This window comes from Triticum aestivum, chromosome 2D, assembly GCF_018294505.1.
Source record: "Triticum aestivum cultivar Chinese Spring chromosome 2D, IWGSC CS RefSeq v2.1, whole genome shotgun sequence".
Taxonomy (NCBI): domain Eukaryota; kingdom Viridiplantae; phylum Streptophyta; class Magnoliopsida; order Poales; family Poaceae; genus Triticum; species Triticum aestivum.
The window spans coordinates 267,215,503-267,237,452 of NC_057799.1; the positions used below are offsets into that span (position 1 = coordinate 267,215,503).

The 21,950-nt window shown below is 41.5% G+C and overlaps 1 protein-coding gene across 1 annotated transcript; it reads right to left on the reverse strand.

The window, feature by feature from the left end:
- Positions 1 to 6,633: 6,633 nt before the first annotated feature.
- On the reverse strand, positions 6,634 to 21,451 carry LOC123052735 (regulator of nonsense transcripts 1 homolog). The gene is made up of 29 exons (XM_044476056.1): positions 20,747 to 21,451; positions 19,200 to 19,451; positions 18,922 to 19,092; positions 18,741 to 18,791; positions 18,526 to 18,618; positions 18,274 to 18,369; positions 18,128 to 18,178; positions 17,924 to 18,042; positions 17,048 to 17,156; positions 16,633 to 16,755; positions 16,475 to 16,546; positions 16,138 to 16,209; positions 15,984 to 16,050; positions 15,718 to 15,860; positions 15,556 to 15,627; positions 15,358 to 15,486; positions 13,815 to 13,970; positions 13,623 to 13,736; positions 12,612 to 12,710; positions 11,152 to 11,229; positions 10,488 to 10,622; positions 9,307 to 9,381; positions 9,104 to 9,209; positions 8,633 to 9,006; positions 8,495 to 8,557; positions 8,345 to 8,416; positions 7,770 to 7,898; positions 7,538 to 7,657; positions 6,634 to 7,448 (listed from the first exon to the last, which is right to left on the reverse strand). The coding sequence occupies exons 1-29, from the start codon at positions 21,323 to 21,325 to the stop codon at positions 7,368 to 7,370; spliced, it is 3,801 nt and encodes a 1,266-aa protein (XP_044331991.1). The 5' UTR covers positions 21,326 to 21,451; the 3' UTR covers positions 6,634 to 7,367.
- Between the last annotated feature and the right edge of the window lie 499 nt (positions 21,452 to 21,950).

The window sequence follows — 21,950 nt, forward strand, 5'->3', positions numbered from 1 at the left end:
ACTCCAGGGCAAGGCAACTGGAGTGGATGATGTTGTGCAATGAGGCCTCCGACATACAAACCCGCACAAGTGAAAGTTTGTTGAGAAGTGGGAGTCGAAGCTTTTGTACCAAATTTTCTGGTAGGATGAACAGCGCAAAGGTGGCGGTGTGGAGAAAGGAGGAAAACCCCAAGATGGACATCGCCGCTGCTCCCTGAACCCAAGAAATTCTGCCTCGTTCCCGTGAAACCAAGCGGCCCACCCGTATTAAGGCATCGACTCGAACTCAATCCCTCTCCCGTTTACTACGACATGGACCCCGCACGCCGTAGTACTCCTCAAAACCCTACCCGCCGCATGCATCATCGGTTTTCTTAAAGAGGACGAGGGAGAAGCGGATTTATAGTGGAGGCTCCTACCCTAGGGCGCCCTAAGTAGCTGCCGCACGCATCATTGGTCTTCTTTTTTTCTTTATGCTCTTGCGCCTTAGAGTGAAATGATGGTTGCTTCGTCTGTCCGGCTTAATGCGGGAAAGGTGGGGCTTTGTGATTTGACCCCTCATCGCTCATTTACTACTACTGCGGCGCTACGACCGGGCTACCTCCAAGTCCAAGCGCTGCTCCGGACTATAATTTGGTGCATCGCACATGGAACAAGACAGTGGATAACCCACATGTCGGCCAAAGGGGTCTTGTAAGTGTGTCGCCATTTCCTGTGCGGACTGACCCTACTAAGTTGCTACGCCAACGCGACAGGAGCAGCCTGCCACTTGGTTTTGCTCATTGGTGAATCCTGACTATATTGATCTAAAAAGATAGTATATAGATTAGCAAAAATGAGGTGATTTTACCCAGCGGTGGGCGGGGGAGCATGGCCTGTCATGCGGTCCCACATGTCATGATGTACCAAGTCGATGCACATCCTCTTGAGGCAAAACAATGGCAGAAGCAATACATGGTTTTCTTGTAGGAGATGACGGAGAAGCGGATTCAGCGAAGTGTGAAATAATGGTTGCTACGTCCGTCTGCGGGAAAGGTGCGGCTTTGTGATTTGACGTATCATTGCTCATTACTACTACTGGGGCGCTACGACTGGGGTGCGTCCCCCGTGTTGTTCTGCACTATTATTTAGTGCATGACATGTCGACCCGGTTCCTATATGTCCCACATGTCGGCGAGAGGAAGTACAACATTCATGAAAGCAAGCGTCTCCACTCTTAGGACGATAGAGGAGTACAAGACATGGCTTGGTTTTTGCTGCTTCGCGCGATCCATCGATACAAACCCAGACTAAAAAAGGCGAGGGCGGGTCTTTTCGTGCGCGGTAGGAAGGGGAGTTTGGCATAGTCTGTTCAACAGACGATAGAAAGATGTGATGAAATGCTTGAATGTGTATTGGGCCCTTTTTTCTTTATTTTTTTTCCAAGTGGACCCTTTCAGATCACTACAACTACTAGCGTCCACGGTGTTGATTACTGGTTTATTGGTCCCCTTTGTAATTTGTGCTAAAGTTTGGCCAAAGATTTAATTGATAAAATGTTAGTGCATGTCAACATAAATCATATCATTGGATTCGTATTTGAACATAATTTTCAATGATATAATTTTTTATGACATGCATTAACATTTTGTTAGTTAAATATATGGTCAAAATTGGCACAAAATATGATGTGGAACGACAAATCAGGATGGAGGTACCCCCACACGGTCGATCCAGCGCGCTGTAGTAGTACCTTCCTTTTTTCTGCTCGGATTGCCCAATGAGCACCAAGCAAAAAGTGCATGCATTGGCCTAGACACATGTAGCCATCAACACGAGTAATCAATTCCTATTCACATGACCTTGTTTTTCTGGCTGCATGGGGAAGAACAACGAGGCAGGAAGGGAAACAAGCAAATAAGGTTGAGCGACTTAGTTTTGGGAAAATCTGATTTTACGGAGTACGTACCCACTATGGAGGTAGTACTACTTACTACTCACTCCTTTTCGGTTTATAAGGCTCATCAAAAAATAGTTTTCCTGTTTTATAAGTCTCAATTCTACTACTTACCATCACATGTTTGGATTTCGAGGTGCATTAAATCACCCGATGCAAGTACTATCAAGAGAAAACTCACCAATGCATGTAGAAGTTCATGGAAATTTAGTGGTCATGCATGCATGCATTGTAATTAATGCATCGGTAAACATAGATTTTTGAGAAAAATGAGCGTACTAATTAAGTCCTTGTGCAAACTACGAAATTTATTCCACCACTCACCGTCTACCTTCATTGGAGAGATTTTGAAACTGAGCCTTCTAAACCAAAAAGGAGGGACTAGTAACATAGACTAGGGTAGCTTGATGTAGCACGGACTCCAAGGAAATTGTTGTAGTACTACTCCTCCACTTGAGGTCATCCACTTGAGGGAAAATTGCTACTGTCCTATAAAACTCTGCGCTTGGAGGGCCAACACGTGTCTACAAGAATAAAGTTGCGTAGCAGACATCAGCACGTGTCAACCGTTTCCTGCAAAATTCTGAGTAACTGAACAGAATGCGAAGGGTTTGAGGGAGGGCAACCGCCAAAACAGGTGAAGCAATTGAGGAAGATTTTATTCGCGACCAAGGACGTCGGAAGGAAATCTCCTTCAGATCAAGTGCATGCTTATGACACGAAGATCAGAGAGAAAAACGGAATAGGAATTGAAACGAAAACACAAAAGAAAAACAACTGAAAAAGAGAGCAAGAACACTACGAACAAAAACAAGAAAGCAGAAGCACCAACAATGATTGCACTCGGGGCATAGGATGAGAGTGTGATATCCCTGAGAGTGTTTCCTGCAAGAAATGATTAGTTCTTCTTCACAACCCACACCTGTGTGGGAGGTGATGACCTCATTTGCTTCACCTGGCTTAGGATATTTCTTCGACGTGACACCTGAGTACTATGATAATAATCATATGAATATGCATTGAAGTTGCTTCCTGATGCATTAGTGTAATGATTAGATGATATGCGCAAGTACTCCTTCTGACGCAAGTGAGGGTGATGATCATTCGAGAATGATGATTGATTCGGCTGCGAATTGTAGCCATTTCCTCGTCAAGGATTATCCTGCACAATCAGATTAGCAGTAACACATAGATTTTCAATGATATTTTTCTTCACCCAAATTTGCTTCTTGGGAGAGCTTGGCCTGCAGTTAGTTCCAACATATTGAGCGAAAACCTTACCATTCTATTGCTTGAAAAGTTTGTAATTTGAGTCGGTTTCAATAGAAATGGGCGAAAGATAACCAGATAGAATTTCAGGTTCAAGGGTTTAACTATTTGCTCGAATCCAAGTTGTACGAGGATATTGTTCGGGAGTCCAGTACGAACCATCCACATTAAGTTTCTTTTTGAAACCTAATCCTTCCTTCTGAGGATTTTTGTGAAGAATTGACTTCTTGAGCACATCACATAGGGTTTGATGCCCTTTCAGGCTCCCTAGCATTCCAGTCTCAAGTAAGCCTCTTAACCTGCAATTTTCTTCAGTAAGAGCAGCAAAATCCTCGGAAGAGGGGTTAGTGGTGCCATTAGAAGTAGTGGTGTTCTCTTTCACAGCATTGGAAGTTTCAGCATGAGAATCTGCATTGCTACGTTCTAGGCAAGTTAAGCATGGGGTACAAAACCATCAGGAAGTTGAACAGATTGCCCGGCGAAGAGAGAAGCTTTTTCTAAAGCCATTTCTTTATGAGACACTCTTTCAGTGACACGAGTTCTTGATTCCTGCTGAGGAGTTCATTTGATAAACTCTCGTAGTCAACTGCAAGTGAGTCATATCAAATGGTAAGATTATCAATACTTGATGAAAAAGCATCTTGCTCTTCAATCAACTTTTGATTCTTCTCCATCTCTTCGACCAGTAATCCTTCAGTTTTTTCTGAGATTTCTTTCAAGCATTTCAAGTTCATCGTGTTGAGATTTAGCAATTTTGACCAGCTTGGCATAAGATATGTACTCAGGAGAGCATTCATCAATGGTCCTTAGGTGTTTGGCAGATACCTGATCCTTTGAGGATTTTGCCATGAGGCAAAAGGCGATTGGTTCATCATTGCTTGATTCATGATCACTTGAATCATCATCAGTGTCTGAGTTGGTGACTTTCTTTGATGATTCAATAGCAACGTAGGCATTACTTCTCCCAATCATCTTGTAGAATTCTTCTTATTTGGAATCAGTATCCGTGGCTTCTTCTTCAGATTCTACTGTCAAGTCTGCATATGCTCTGTTCAGCCGTGATATCCTCTTCATATTTGATTCGATGGCTGCTATGGCCTTAGTGTCAATGATTGGTCTCTTCAAAGATACAGGCAAGAAAGAATGAAGTGTGCAAGACAAAAGATATGGTTGCTCATAGTTAGTGGACGGCTTTTGTCGTTTGAGAGCAACACACCTCCGAAGCCTTTGAGAGAGAATCCTTGTGAGGACAAAACCCAAAACACCCAGAGCCCAAAGAGTGTTTGGCATCACTGAAGTCTTTCTGTCCGCGTGATCTAAAGACTTATTACACTTGAAGACTGTGATCTTCCAGTCGGTTAGGCGTCGCGTTCTGAGGATCCAAGAGTCATTGTGGATCGCCGGTGAACGAAGTCTGTGAAGGTTTGGAAGTCTACCTTGAAGACTTACCTGAGTGATTGGGCGAGGACTAAGTGACCTTAGCTCAAGGGGAATAAGGTGAAGACACGGTCTTCTGAGTTAAATCTCAGCCTCCCTAACCAGACGTACAGTTGTCACGGTAACTGGAACTGGTCTACCAAATCATTGTCTTCATCAAGCAACTGGTTCTATCAGTTTTGCTTCGTGAAGTCATTGTTTGCCTGCTCCGATTGACTTCTTTGTGTGAAGACATTCACTCTGATTGCATGGTTGGCTTCATACTATCTTCCAGTTCTGATCTATTCTACCTGGCCGCTATTTGTCTTCGTGTTTAATCTGTTCTGTCTCTTTGACTTTGGCTAGGCTAGTGTAGTTTATCTTCCGCTGCATACTGTGTAGGTGTTATTTGCTTGTTTGTCTTCGAAGACTTCCATAAAAATGTCCTATTCAACCCCCCCCCCCCCCCTAGTCGATAACTAGCACTTTCACTTTGTGATATTGGGATTACCACATTGCAAGTTTTTTGTTGTCGTTTGGAAGTTGCAAGACATGCTCCTTTATTCATATCTTTTGTCTTGCACACTTCATTCTTTCTTGCATGTATGTTTATCTTATTACATATTGCAAGATTTCTATCCTCGTCGATATAGTTTTCATGTGTTGATCTATTAGTAGATGTTATGCTGCTATCTAACCTTTTTAGCACGGAATTATCTCCTACAAATAGGTGTGCATGCTAACTATATTCTTGTGATTGCATCACATACTTAACACCTTTACTACCTATTGTTGTCAATATTCCTTTTCATTTAGGATGTACATTCGCTCTGATGCATTCCACCAAGTTTCATGTGCTATAGAAGAGTATCGCGTAAACCTAATCGATTGTGCATTTGCATTGAAACACAATTTTTTTAATAATATAGTATAAATTTAGAAGAGGGGGCTCTTGTATATCACATGCTTCTCAAAGCATCATTTTTAAGCTTTGATCTATGTTGTCATCGATTATCAAAGAAAAGGATATTGTAAGTGCATCTAATCCTTAAGATGGATTTTAGTAATTCATGTCGTCCATGACGAAAGAAAGGAGTAAAAAACAACAAGCATTGTTACCAACAACATCCGAAGCTAGGGTTCATCGGAATTCTTGTTGTCATCTTTGATATTAGGGTCTCTTCCATGTGGCCGATCACCCTTCTCACTCCAGGACAGCGATATTTTTCGTAGACGGAGTTGGGAGTAAGTTACTCGAACATAGTGCCTCTGGTCTTAGCTGAGGGTGCCTTCTCTCGTTCTTGCTTTGCTCCCGATAGATAGAATATGCTTTCTTTTTCTTACAATCAATACCAATGATATATTTATATATTTATAGTACCAAATTGTACATGATAAAGATACTTGAGCTGACTACAGCGATAACAAAATGAAGTCTAAAAGAAACGAGCAAATCTTCTAGATCTTCAAACTCTTTCTTCTTCCATGACACAATCATAGGAAATATACTTTTCTAAGGCAACCACAGAAAAATAACAAAGGTATCAAACCATAAGCTAGGGTTCTCCCATAGTTTTAATTTGAGCCGCAATACCAAAGTTGCGATGCACACACGCAGCCATTAAAATAATCAACCAACATCACAGAATGTGCTAGTAACGTGTTGAAAGCAAATGAGAACCAATTACAAGAGAACCGAACGGATGTGTAAAGAAAACAATGGTCTTTTCATAGATTGAATGATTGGTATTTACCCTTGCACATAGCAAGTACATTGGTAGAGGCCATTGACACATGTGGCAACCGGCCAATCAGGGAAGGATACTTAGGCAACATGTGTTGAATAAATCACAGCAAGTAGGCGAAGCTTAGAAGTACCCGGAACAGTTAACGTTGTCCTACCACGTGCCCATATACGCCTCCAGTATCATCACGAATACATGAACAATCACTTCGTAAAATAAAGGATCCCCAACTAATCACGTTGGGGTCGACTTCAGATGTCAAAACCAAAAGCCTCGGGATATCACAGGTTAAAAATCAACCGCACACCAATCACCCTTAAATAGCTGAACCAAGCCATAGTTACACCAAATGATTTAACAGCCCAAGAAAACCTCACTTTCCACCAAGAACCACAAGCTATTGCCAAGCAACATTACCTACATCATTTTCTGTAATAATAACATCAAAACTATATAGAAAGCATACATAGTTCTTGGGGCAAGTATCCATGTGCTGCGATATCTGAGGGTTAGCCACACCACCTATAGCACCTCTATACAAGGCCAATCAGCAGGCGTCTTCATGATACCATGGAGGCAGGCGATAGCTGCTCATACTTACTCGGATGGCAGCACATATTCACACTGTACCACTACAAGCCCCATTTGCCTTCTATACAGGTGAAGGGATGTGGGTGTAACATCGACACCCTTTCGCTTAATGCGCAAGTGACGACCTGTTGTTGTTGTCAAGCCCCATTGCAAAATTGCCACGGTAAGTAAGGAGATACATCTCAGTCCTTGTGCTCCTTAGCAACGGTGTCCAGCGATAGCCATAGCCAATCTTGTACAAGCCTGACCCAATAAACATCCAATGTGTCAAAATATGCTTGTCCTCTTTGCTTGCAACCGATGTCTAGCCCAAACACTTCTGCGTAATACTGTAGCAAGGCATAACCAAGATGCCACAGGCCAAGGGGATGTGATTCATGAAACTTCCAAAACTTAATGCAGCTTCAGCCTTATGTGACAAGCTTTCTTGATCACTGCGGTGGAGGCTGAAGAGACTGAGGTTGAGTGTTATAGTGAGCATATGACTGAGAGTACATAGGATTCATCATGCTCTGCAAACCATTATGTTAGCTCCAGTTACAACAAATTTTCATCAAGTCAAAGAAAACATTAAACACATGAAAATAGATAGATAAACCACCTGTGACTGAAGATGGCCAGGAGCACCCATTCCATAATGCATCTGAGAAGATTCATCTTGTGATGGGTCGTTGTATCCCGCTTGCGTAAACATTCCATGTGAACCATGGGCCATGTGATCCTGGATCATACAAAACAGGCTTAGCGCAGAGAGGATTAACATGTGCAGGGAATGGAATCAAGAGAAAATTTAGTAGATGTAATGTAATGGTTACCAAAAGCAAACCACAGACCTGAGATACAATGTCATTTGTTGCACCCATATGGGGGTATCCTGGATGTGCACTTTGGTTCAAATAATTCCCAGGATATCCAGATTGGGGCCCTTGTGTATATTCAACAGCATAACCTCCTTGAGAAGCCTGTGTATGACAGTTATTTTACTTTTAGAAGTCCCTTCCTAAACTAATAATGAACTACTACTCCATCCAGAAATGTAAGCAGTATTTTCCTTGGTTAAGAAAAGGCTTTGACTAACAATTACTCAAGTAATATTTTGCCTACATGATACGAAATCACAACCACAGATAAGTACTCTAATTTATATACTACTGCCAATTATTCCATGTCATGTACTCCCTCCGTCCGAAAAAGCTCGTCCCAAGCTTGTCTCTCAAATGGATGTATCTAGCACCAAGTTGGTCAAGCCCTTGTCTTAACTAAACAAAATATGCCTTATATATTTGGGTGGGTGGAGTAATACTGTTAACAAAATACAACGCTAGGTCTGTTTATACAAATTACAGAGCTATCTGAGAATAATATTGATCCAAAAACAGCAGAAAAGTGAGCAGACAAATGGGATTACCTGAGTAGAAAATTCTGCAATGTTGTATGCTACGTGAGATCCTTGGCTCTTGAAATCATCTCCAAAGAAGTCCTAGCAGCCAACAAAAGAAAACTCAGTCAAAGGGGAGAACGGTAAGATAGTGGTGCACGCGCCTTTTATTGTTTGTACCTGAGACATCCCACCAACAGGAAACCCATCACGGAATGTTTGACTAAGACCTTGGACAGGCATCTATTTCAGAAATGAAAATGTTAATGTAGAAGTACTGTTACTCTGTGCAATAGTATAAAGAAAAAATGAACAAACCTGTGCCATCAGTCCAGATTGGGACATCAGGCCTCCACCAGAAGGCTGACTGCTCGGATCACCAGCAAAGTTATAAGTTGGCCCCACACTTCCCATAGCTTGCTGAGAGTTCTGCTGATGGGCAGCAAGGTGACCCCCAATAGGGCCACCGGTATTTGCACGAGGAGCCCCAAAGTTCCTATTAACAGGTTGAGGCACCGCCGGAACAGCTCCAATGGGTCCATGCAGGGATCCCCGGGTTGGAATTGCGTAGGGTTGAGAATGTGGAGACCCAGGAAATGGAGGAAAAGGCATGCGAGCTAAAGGATAGCCTGATGGGTGCACACCAGGTTTGTGAGCCCCATTTGGTGGCCCAAATGGAACAAATGGGTGTCCTGATTTGGTGAAAAGAAGGATGTATTAAGGGTGATAATAAAGAACCATTGTCAACAAAAATGGAAATACAGGTCATTAAATTATAACTGCACAGACCTTTTCCCCTACCACTTCTCTTATCTACTGAGCCTACAGTGCCAAAGGCAGATCCCTGTATAACACCTTGACCACCACCCAGGAACAGTCTCCGATCATTGTAGATCTACTCATAAAAATAAAAGTGAGAAACTAGTAAAAGGAAAATAACAAAGAGAATGCTTTTCCAATAGGTATCTGGAAGAGGCAATGCACGTATTCACCTTTTTTGGTTTTTGAAATTGCACCATACTCTGCTTCAAATTGTTCAAAGGTCCTTCTACCAAGCACTCATGCTCCTAAACACATAGAAGTTATAAATTATAAATAAAATAATTCAAACCACAATAGTTAGTAATCCGTAGGGAGCTTGACTGGATATAAAGGAGGGGCCAACATTACGTAATGTACAGATTTATATGTATAAAAGCTACTCCCTCCGTAAAGAAATGTAAGAGCACAGTAGTGATCCAAATGCTCTTATATTTATTTACAGAGGGGGCACAAGTTTGACCACATATTTGACTAGCAAAATGTTTATGCATGTCACCAAAAATTATGTTGTTGGAATCGTATGAATGTAGATTCCAATTATATATATTTTGCTACGTATAACTTATATTTTACTCCCTCTGTAAACTAATATAAGAGCGTTTAGATCACTCTAAACGCTCTTATATTAGTTTACGGAGGGAGAATTAGTTAAAATCATGGTCAAAATATGACCCAAAATACAAGGGGGGCTAGTAAACCAGGACAGAGGCAGTAGTAATTCTTAATTTGAGAATTACGATAATATGAATTCTGATTTGTCCTCACATAGCTCCGCCACTGTTAGTAATGCTCCTCGTTTTACTTGTAGCCAGATTATGCATATTACATTTCCTTTGATATTTATCTTCCAGCACAAATTCATATCACAGAAACTACTATGCCACACACAGGCACACAATACACCTCCTAGGAATTTTAATATAAAACTAGTAAATGCGCACATGCAACGCACGTTAATATTTAGGCAATATATTAATTGCACGCGTTGCACATTAATATTTAGGCAATATATTAATTGCACGCGGATATTAGGTATGCTATTATTTGTGTGTTAATTCTGTGATTAGTGCAATATTTGGTATGATATTAATTACACGTTGAACGCTCGCCATTGGAGCAGTCTAGATCGTTGGATTGACTTAGTTTGATGGCCGAGATCAGTTGGATCTGCCCCTTTGGATCTTTTTATATTGGTATATAGATATAGATGAAAGATAACCCAACCAAACTACAAAGTTTTATAGAGTTTTGATGTGTAAAAGTCTCACCAGAAGGGCAGACACAAACTAATAAAATACTAATCATTTGCAGCTTAAAGTAAGCATTGGTATGTATCAAGGGAAAGGTGTACCTTGTAATGTGTCAACAAACTATTCCAAAGAGGCTGCTTGCTTAGAACTTTAGGATTCCCAAGAACGACTATACCATACCTAGCACGAGTTAATGCAACATTTAACCTGCGTGGATCATTAAGAAAGCCGATACCCTGAAAAAAAAAAGTCAAAAGCAGCATGCATCGTCAGTTAAACGATTCGGTGTGCAACAGTTGCTCGTCAAGCACTAACAGCCAAGGAACACAACAATAATTCACAAAGAATCATGGTTCAGTTTATATCAAAAAATGCAATATATGAAGAAACATAAATGCATAGATGTTTTATATTCAAAAAGATATATAACTTAACTACACACAAAGCAAATGCCAATTTACAATTGATATGGCCAGATAACAATTAAATAATCCACCACTAAAAACATATTGTATCACACACAAAATATCTATGGCGATAAACTCCAGATTGCATGTACCAATCTACAAATTGATATGACCAGATAACAATTAAATAATCCAGCACTAAAAACATTTTGTATCACACACAAAATATCTATAGCGATAAACTCTAGATTGCATGTACCATATGCTGTGCATATAAATATAAATTACTACTGTATAATGCAAGAAACACACAGCCAACGAAATGATGGGGCCAATATGATAAAAAAAACACACACACCTGGTGTTCATTGCTTCTAACACAAGACAGAATAATGTAATCTTTCTCTCTTCCCTGGAAGGAGTCGACACTTGCCACCTGAATAACATTATGCATATTATAGCACAAATATTTCTGGAAAGGTAAGGTTAATTCTGTTTGCTAAAGACAAAGCTTTGACCAACAACTAAGGCCCAGTTCTTTTCACTCGATTCTGGACAATCTGGGTCTGAATAATCAAAAGCTTAAAAGAACTCGATTTGATTATCTAAAATCATCTGAGAATCACTAAAATCGGTAGTGCAATCCAAAATCGTCTGGAGACCTCGCTTCTGGCGATTATGAGCGCTCGCACAAAACAAAACGGTTCGATTTAAGATAGTATCCCTGTTTGAGAGGCAAATAACAAGAGGAGAACTGCCACTGGTGGCCAGCCGCGCCCAGGAAAACGAGTCGCACTCGCACGACTCTTCCCTCTCCTTCGCTTGATCCCCCACCTCCCCACTCGCGATAGGGTTACAAGGCCGCCGCCGCCGCACCGCCCGACAGCCCGCCCCAGCTGCTCACCCCTCCAGGCCCACAGCCGCTGCTCCACCCAACGCCAGATCCGCCTCCGCCCGACGCGGCCACGCTGGAGTTCGGTCGGGCCATCGCCTCAGGTGAGTTCTCCTCTCCTCTCTGTCTTCTCTGTTACTAGTTCGCACAGAAATTGATGGATGGGTGACTGGAGGAATGGATGGATGGACTGGTGAATGGATGTGTTCGTCTCTATAGAATTTGTCATGCCGTTCAATCTCTGTACATAGAAAAAACAATGGATCGATAGATGGATGTATTTGTCTGTACAGAGAACGATCGATCGATAGATGGATCGTATGTGCAACCCCCATTGCCATTTACAGGCGCCAACGCACTAGATGGTACCATGGCCGCAACACGTGAGGCTATCGCTATCAGTCTTGTACCATGAAATTAGTCAATCTATTTGTAGTGGAACTTCTTTTGTGGCAAAGGAAACGTGGAAACCATCTTTATTGTAATATTTATCAATCTAAGATATTCATAAATCGTATTCATGCTCATATTTGATAATAAATTGTATGAAACTTCTAAGTTTAGCAATTCAACACAAAGTTCCTGTTCAGGGGCATTATAGACATTTCAACATACAACTCGTTCCACAATCTCAGACCACAATCTCAGAAAAGAACTCGGCGGCCGATTCCGGGGGAAATTTCCCAAAAGCTGATTCTGGAGAATCAAAAGCTAAAAAGAACTGGGCCTAATAATCTACTAATATTTGATTTGTGAGACAAAACATCATGAACATAAAAGTACTTTAAAATTGAAATATATTAACATTTCATCTGAGGCCATGCATATTATATATCAATATTACCAACCGATGACTGAAGCCTCATCTTAACAAAACAAAATACACCTTATATTTCCGAGTATAGTTTTACAGTTTTATGGTTTACCTCAATTTCCTTGTAAAGCTGTTGGCGAAGAGAGCCATTCCTTGACATATAATTTACTATATACGCCCTCTGCCCTTCATAAGGTGTGATAACTCCGATCTGCATATTAAAGATCCATGAGGTACAAATCCAGTTTCAAAATAATTAGTGATGTCTTCTCATACAGAAGGGGCTAGTGCAGAACTTCTAAATGACCATAAGAATAAAGTTCAGGAGATTCATGGAGTCTGACTCTACCCATTGATGTCTGTTAGATCATGTATTGGAACATGTGCCGTTCATAGTTTTCTTCTTTTTATGTGTAATCTGTTATGGTTATCCTTTGTCATGCAGGCATCATTGCAAGCATGTATACACAAATTGGGCCCAACAAAATGCATGGGCATATACGTATCACGTGCTGCATGTCTGTGAAGCTATAGCTAGGAGCCTAAGATCCACTCTGGAATAAAGGAAACAAACAACAAAAGGAAATAGGCTGCTTTCTTTTCAACTGGTTTTTGCTCTTCTACTCCAACTCAACCTGACACTCATCTAAATCCACTGGGCCAGCGATAGCAGATTTCATAGGCTGCCGCCAAAAAATCATATCCATACTAGCTGGTTGCTTTACACCCTGTTTTCCCCTTCTATCAAGCACTCTAATGTTCTAATTTCTAAGATCCAGGTCTGCTTCTCAATGAGAACGCTGGAAGATGCATGAACGACTTCGAAGGGAGAGAGCAGCAGCAGCTTGTCCAGTTCGTCCCATTTGAAAACAACGAGCAAGGGTGCTAGCCTTATGGCAGGAGGCATGTCAACCGAAGCACGGTGCAGGTCCAGGAATTAGAGAAAATTGTACCGCATGCTATGGCATACTCCTTAACAGGTTAATTCCCTGCAAACCTCACACATTGGCACATGTCCCGGTGCCATCGGCTTTGAAATCGACACCATCCATGAGTGGAGCAGTGGCTCCCTGGTTTTGAAAGAACGTCCTTATGATAGTAATCATTTTTACTCGGTACATACCTGGCTTGGCACAACACCACTTCTTAAGAATGTAGTTACAATTTTCTCTACATTTGCAGCTTCAGTCCTATTGAGGTAAGATGTCCCACTAGCACTTATCTCTTCTACTCCCATCTATAGAAAATCAGTTCAAATCAGTATATATAGACCTTTTCCATAAATAGAAGTGCAATCAATTTTCCAAAAAAGTACCTGCACATAGAAGAACATCGGTCGATTTGGAACAGGCCAAGGAAAGTCAATTCCAGATGACTGTCTCTCATTTACGGTTACCCCATTTTGCAGTGTGCCTTCATAAAAACAGTTGGATGGAAATTCTGAAAGACAAGGGTGCATTCTATATTGGACCTGTAAAATCAGGGTTATCAAGTTAATAGTACTAGCTTTAAACTAACATAAGTATAGTTTTAAACGAAATATTTCAGCTTTTGACTGCAAAGTAGTAGTAACTGTATTAGCTTTCAACTGAAATAAGTCCACTATCTCGAGAACAAATTATTGTCAAAGAATAGTAACAGTTAATCATTGCGATATCATGATTTAGAACTCAGATATCGCTTGGTTGATTTATTAGCTTATATCCTGCGGCGAAATATGTACAGTTGTACAGACTTCTGTTCATCATAGAACTTATTTCTACTCAATTTGATGTCCAAAATAACAAAAGGGGTGGTAGGGAAAATCTGTGTGAAGTTCAAGGAAATAAGGATGGATACGTCAACACTGATGACTTCCTCATTAAGATAGGACTGCATCAGGGGTCAGCTTTGAGCCCTTATCTTTTTGCCTTGGTAATGGATGAGGTCACAAGGGATATACAAGGAGATATCCCATGGCGTATGCTCTTTGCGGATGATGTGGTGCTAGTTGACGATAGTCGGACGGGGGTAAATAGGAAGTTAGAGTTATGGAGACAAACCTTGGAATTGAAAGGGTTTAAGCTTAGTAGAACTAAAACAGAGTACATGATGTGCGGTTTCAGTACTACTAGGTGTGAGGAGGAGGAGGCTAGCCTTGATGTGTGGTTTCAGTACTACTAGGTGTGAGGAGGAGGAGGCTAGCCTTGATGGGCAGGTGGTGCCTCAGAAGGGCACCTTTCGATATTTGGGGTCAATGCTGCAGGAGGATGGGGGTATTGATGAAGATGTGAACCATCAAATCAAAGCCGGATGGATGAAGTGGCGCCAAGCTTCTGGCATTCTCTATGATAAGAGAGTGCCACAAAAGCTAAAAGGCAAGTTCTACAGGACAGCAGTTCGACCATCAATGTTGTATGGCGCTGAGTGTTGGCCGACTAAAAGGTGACATGTTCAACAGTTAGGTGTGGCAGAGATGCGTATGTTGAGATGGATGTGTGGCCACACGAGGAAGGATCGAGTCTAGAATGATGATATACAAGATAGAGTTGGGGTAGCGCCAATTGAAGAGAAGCTTGTCCAACATCGTCTGAGATGGTTTGGGCATATTCAACGCAGGCCTCCAGAAGCCTTTCCCTACATTTCTGCAAGAAGCTGCTTCCAGGACTTGAACACGTGACCTCAAGTCAGAAGGCTAAACGAGTAAAAAATGTCATTAGAAAAGAAACATACCGTGAGAAGTACCAACATAGTTATAATATTATTAATCTGAAAACTTACACAGTTCTGATAATCAATCTAGAATGAACTGGCAAGTTACGGAAAGCGTAGTAGTAACAACATGATGATACTACTAGACACGGAAAGGCAACCGTTACCTGTAGCCTGAATGGCTTGACTCCAAGGATAACAAGGCGCTCAAAGAGAGATTGTGCTAATCCTGCTCGTGCTGCCTTTTTGCACATGATGACTGGACCCAGTTGGCAATGATCTCCAACAAGAACAACCTGAATAGCTCAAAAGCATAAATAAATATAATCAAGTTAACCTAAATGAGATCATGATTACATCTTCACCTGCTTAACACCAAGAACCAATGGAATAAGACATTCTGGCTCTGTCGCCTGTGTAGACTCATCGATAAGAACCTGTCAATAACAATTTCCATTGCTTCAGGATACAATATAGAAAAAATATGAACACTGCTAACCTAAAGACTAGAGGGTAGAAATCATTACCTGGCGAAAACGGAAGTTTGACAAACGAGGGTCTCCAGCACCAACACAGGTGCAGCAAATCACATCAGCACTTTGTAATATCTCTCTTTCAGTGGCTCGTTTTAGTGCCTTGTACTTTTTCTCATCACTGCTCGACAATTCTCCTGTAGAAATATAACACAGCACATCAGTTCCCAGCCAACCAATTGAGTCATACCGAGTCTCTTCAAAGAAAATGTTCAATGAAAGCATCACGCTTGGTGAGAGACTGAGAGTGGATAAAACACCTTGCTCGTCTTTTAGTTGCTGTAGCTTATGCATTTCGCTCTTCTCGGAATTATCGAGATGTCGAACCTGCATGATTGCAAAAACCCATGATTAGCGTTCACACAAAAATGGTTATTTTGGATGCAAGAGACTAGATAGGAGTCAAAAGTGTACCTGATAATGAAGTGTAAGATGCTCAACAGGTGAAGAAACTGCTTCTCTAGATTTCGCACAAAGTCGAACAACCTGCAGTAAGTAGAGTATTCAACTAAGGTTACTCGTTGAAAGGATAAACCACAAATAATGACTCATTAATTGCAGTGTGTAGTTCATTACGAAAAAAAAAAGTATCTCGTCAATTCTTGCAATCAGTCGAAGCATATGAGAGCTAACTAAACAGTAACAGTTGCAGTACACGGCAGATGCCATGCTCAATTGATCGCTGACGAGTTGAAAAGGTACAGTTGGAAAACGGTAGATAATCAACATAAACAGTAAATTCATCATTCACCTTGAGACCTGTTGAGCTTATCTTCTCTGCCAACTGATCAACAGCAACATTACTTGGTGCACATACAAGGACCTAAGATTTCAAACCAGAGAGAAGGGGTCAAAACAATACTTCCAAGCTATAACAACACATCAAGTGTACACCATGCAGTTCTATACCTGCCCTTGGCCTTGTTTTGCCATGTGGTACACAATTGCAGCTGAGGTAACAGTTTTCCCAGTGCCAGGTGGACCTTGAATCAAACTAACGGGCTTCTGGAGAACACTTTTAACTGCCAAGACCTGAATACATACAGCACCAGATCAACACCAAAACAAATATAATAGTTTAAATCATTTGACCATTATTGTGTGTGTAATATGGAAGTGAGATAATATAAAGAATTGCTGTAGAACAGTTTTCATAAAAAATCTATGTACTTAACCAATCAAAATAGTTTTCTATTACTTAGTGGTCAAGATAGAAAAGTTTGTTCGCACACTTTCTTAGAATAGCTTCTATTTTGGGACAGAGGAAGAACATATTGTTCAACTAAAAATTACTTGGTATGAACACACTAACACATCATGGTACCTGGGAAGCATTTAATTCTGGAAGTCCTGGCGCACCGAAGCGTCTCGGTAGTGTATTGCGTATTATCTGATGCTCAACTTCATGGCCCAAAAGATGATGATATATGTACCTGTGTTGAGTGAACACCAAAAGTTGAGAATTCACTGAAGGTGACGATCATATGACTAAGACATGCTTTATGAAGAATCTAATTAATTGAAGTTCTAGGTTTGCACGAAGTCAAACTTCTTTAAGTTTGACTAAGCCTATAGGAAAATGTGGTAGGACAAAACTAGTGTTGTAGCTATATATAGTATAAAGAAAGAATCTGATAAATCTAATTTAGTGTTGTAGATATTGATACTTTTTTCTCTAGACTTGATCAAGCTTAAATAAGCTTGACTTAGGACAAAACTAGAACTCAATTACTTTGGAATGGAAGGAGTATGCTGCAAATTATTGTGAATAAACAAAGAATACAAATACACAGCTTACAGAAGAAAACATTCTAAAGACTAAATCCCCTCCCTTCAACCACATATCCAAATAAGAAGAGGTAAGTAGTAAGTATTAATTAAAACGAAGAATCAATGGATTCATAATTACCTCCTACTTGTACTCTTTTACAATGTTGGTTAAATGAGGGATCAAATGTGTTGACTTTATTTTCCGGAAGGTTCGCCTTGAGGATTAGAAATATGGCTATTGCTTTATAATACCTATTTTGCATTAACAGCAACTCCCTAATAATTATGAATTAACTTCGAGAGCAACTGAAGTACTTGTGGGTTTCATATTGCTTCCCCTTCAACTCATAATCACAACAGAAAACAGACACAAATAAGCATGCCTGCGCGCCCAAGACGCAAAAATATATTAGTAATCCATAGAACTTACCCACTGACACTTGTCTCATCTACAGCAAAAGTCTTCATTGCCCCTTGCATCCTATCAAAGCTAGTACTCTTCCAAACAAAATCCACACTAAATCCATGGTTCAGTTCAACAGGCACTCCCTGAAATGCAGAAAGGTTGAGGGTGGAAACTATACAATAGTGAGGGTATGTTTTAAGGAAACAAGAATAAACTGGTTCCTTATACCTGACTAGCACGAAGCTCAAGTGCTACCTCCTCTTGTGCAGTGAGTTTAATCTGTAGGGAGAATGTGCTTAGCATGAGTGCCAGCATAGAAGCGACACACTGAGGTTACCAATACGGCTAACAATCAGCATTTTTAGTACACATACCACGTGCCCCACAGATTGCCATGCAGGGTGTGAAGTACCACCAGAATATCTCAGCCGTAGCTCATCTCCAGGGACAAGTCTCAATTCATTATCTTCCTATAAAATGAGAAATTGATTACCTAAGATTAACTAGTATTGTGAGGTAAACAAGTGCAGTAAAAATTTGACACTGAGAAGAAGAAAAAACTATGAGAAGATGATCATAGAGATCACATATTCACATATCATATGTATTTTAGTTCCCAAACTAACCTTTGGAAAGACAAAATAGGCAACGCGCTTCTTGTTCAGTCCAATGTCCCACCTCACAGTTACACTGTCCTTGCTCTGTGACTCTTTCATCATCTACAGCAAAACAACAAGAGGAAACAAATAAAATAAATCAATTCCCTCAGCAATGTGTGGCAGGGTTCCTCTCAATCCCAAATAAAAAACAGGCACTTTCAAAAATAGTCAAAATACAATACCTTGTCGTAATCAGCCTCAAGCTTTATCAGCGGAGCAAAAACATTTTGATACTGGCACAAACAATAAAGGCATTCTAGTTACAGTGCTAGTTAACACAAGAAGATTTAACATATAACTGAACACACTATGATATAGCTGAAATAAGTTCAAGGAACAAATGCCCGCAGACAATTTCAAAACCTGGTAAGCATCTTCATACTTCAAAACCACCGGCTGGGGTTCATCATCTACACCAGGTTTTTCAAGATCTTCAAGAGAGGCATCAGGATTTGTTTTCCAGAGCTCTTCCACTTTGTTAATTTGCTGGGCACTAATTTGGCGTGCTCTCAACTGCTCCTGTTCTGAAGGAACCTGGAAGACATAAAATTGTTCACTGTTCAGTCATCAAGAAGAGAAAATAAGGGTATTTAAACGTGCACCCACCACAAAATAACATAAAAAGGAGAGAAAAATCTTACCTTGACAAGCCACGATAAGAAACACCTGTCATCAATAAGAGGTGTCCACTGACTGAGATCCCAATTCATATCCTTCAACGCATTAACATTCAAGCAGGGCTCTCTACACAGAAGAACAACAACATTCTCTGCCTTTGCTGAGATAAAACCAAGCAGAAATACATTCCGGCAGCCACAATTGTAGCATTCAAGAATCGTTTCTCCCAGAGGGCTATCCTTGTGAAGGCAGACTTCCTTATGTTTTGCTCTGACCTGCGAAAAAAAGAACCACATGCCTCCAGGTATAATTAATAATTGTAGTCAGTTAGCCAAAATGGCCAACAGTTTCCTTAATAAATATAAATATAAGTAGAAGCAGGAATGGTCTTGCGAAAAGGAGTTGTCTGCCTATGACCGCCAAATGTTGTTTACCCTGAAGATGTTTATTTAGTGGATGAAGCAAGGGTAATCGATACGATTAGCATAACTATGAACAAAACACAACTGAATCAGAGCTGACTTATGGTAATTAACTAATTATCCAGAGATATGACAGGAGAAAGATATAACATAAATAAGGAATAATGCATCAAACATGCTTGGTATCTTATGTGCTCTATACAGACAAAAAGGTATATATGAAGAGACCATAAGAAACAATGGCAGCTAAGCATAAAGGAAGATAGTGAAATTTCATGCCATTCTCAAAATCACTTGGTGGCAACTGATAGGTGTTGTGGCACAAGTTGTTAAGAAAACACAGTTCAGTCAGTATGCACTTCCCCTGCTTATCAGATGTATAAATTGAAATTATAGCACTAAACATTGTTAAATAATATTTCAGGTATCCTAAAGACAATCTAAACAAAGTATAATGATATTATGAACCACTTGCAAAATAGAACTACACTGCTAGCATGATTGGGAAAAATATTTTTTGTTTGATTACTCAAATGATTTCTAGGAGTTAGATGAGACTTTGTTATTTCTCATCTAGATGAGATTTAGCAAATCCGATTATTTAGCATAATATTCATACCATCTTATACAACGTAATAACAAAAGTGAACCCAATAAAGACTCTCGACCTAATTTGGCAACATCATGAAAAACATTAACAAAATACAACTATAAATGCTGTTAACTTACAGGCCGGGTCAGTTTTCTACACTAAAAGAATGACATGATGGAAAGGTAACTCACTTTAAACAAATTATCGAGGAGAAACTTCACATGTCCACATGCTACCAAAACTGCTGACACATTCACACCAAACTAATCAAACTAGCGAACTAGCCATAACAGAAGACACCGATGACCGGTCAAGTTCACATATATCGCCTACTCAGCAACTTCCGCTATCTAATCAAGTAAGGTTGCATATCCTGGCCTAGACTCTGTCTGGTATCAGTATCATCCTCTTAGCACCATCAACCAATCCAACACTAAAAACGGTACCTAGCAAGATAATCTTTATGACCCAATGTAACTAATTTCTCAGTAATTTTGTACTTCACAGTTCACTAGCTTAGAATTCGAAACAACCAAATAAAGGGAAGGAGCCGCACCAAGTGGTTAACGATGTGGGAGCCAGAGGTGTTCCCTCGCGAGTTGCAAAACCACTTGCGGCAGGATGGCACGTTGCAGCGCGCAACACACGCAGGGTTGTGGATCCCGCAGTACCGGCAGGCATGCTCCACGAAGTCGCCCTTGCCATAGTCGTACCCGTCATCCCCCGTTCCGGCGCCAGGAGGCTCCTCGAAACTAAGGGCCGCGACCCCCGCGGCGAGCCCGTCCGCGACCGCCGCCGCCGCCCTTGCCTTCGACGCCGACGACCGCGGCGACGGCGAGGATGAAGAGGCCGGCGGGGTCGAGTCCTGCGGCGCGAGATCGGCGTCCGGCAAAGCGTCGGGCGGCAGGGGCGGAGCCGGCCAGGAAGAAGAGGCTGAGGAGGTGACGGGGGCCGGGGGCGGCGGCGCGGATCGCGCGGGCTGGGAGAGCTCCGGGAAGTCGGGGTACTCGAAGTCGTCGCCCTGCGTGTTGAACTCCAGGAAGGTGTATGCGTCCCCGGCGGCGGAGGGGTCGGGCTGCGAGGCCGTCTCGTAGAGGTCGGCGGCCGCAGCCGAGGAAGGCGGCTGCGTCGCCATCAGCAGCTAGGGTTAGGGTTTTGCCGCGGGATGGGGAGGCAGGGAGGGAGACGAGGCGAATCGAGAGGGGAGCGAGGAGAGAGATGTTGAGGTAGTGGTGGGTTTGATTTGATTTTAACCGTCCGGGGTGGACTCTGATTTTGGGACCGCAGGGGTGCACGAGGTGGGATTGACAGAATTGAATCAAGTATATACTGTAACAAAAAGCTTTATGGGCGTGTTTGGTTAGTTTCTCCGCTGGATCTGGCGAGGAGAGCAAAAACGAGACAGGCTGAGCAGGGTGGGTAAGGAAAAACAGGGCAAAAAACATAGATGGCCACTTGATTGGTTGCCTGCATTAGGTCTTGTCATCGAGATGCAATTTTCACCCGGCGTTTAGTTGCATACATGCATATGATTAGGAGTTAACAACAAAGCTTAACAGTTCGTAAATTGTCGTGTTCTGTCCCCTACGTCCTTGGCGACTAGGGTTCTCTAGTCCTCCGACGGCGCCGCCAGTCGTGAGTTTCCGGCAAACTGCCGCTTACTTGTAACCCTTCCCTCGCTTGTTCCTCTCTCCTTCTCGGGCTGATCCAGGGGACACCGCAGCGTGTCTTCCCGGTCTTGGTTGTGAGTCGAGGGTGGA

Bases quoted from the DNA above. Each gene is read 5' to 3' on its own strand.
- LOC123052735 (XM_044476056.1), bottom strand. From the start codon at position 21,325: ATGGCGACGCAGCCGCCTTCCTCGGCTGCGGCCGCCGACCTCTACGAG. The intron at 18,619-18,740 runs GTATTGTATTTT...GTTTTGCTGTAG, and splicing joins TTGAGGCTGATTACGACAAG to ATGATGAAAGAGTCACAGAG. The intron at 11,230-12,611 runs GTAAACCATAAA...AATGTTATTCAG, and splicing joins AGCTTTACAAGGAAATTGAG to GTGGCAAGTGTCGACTCCTT.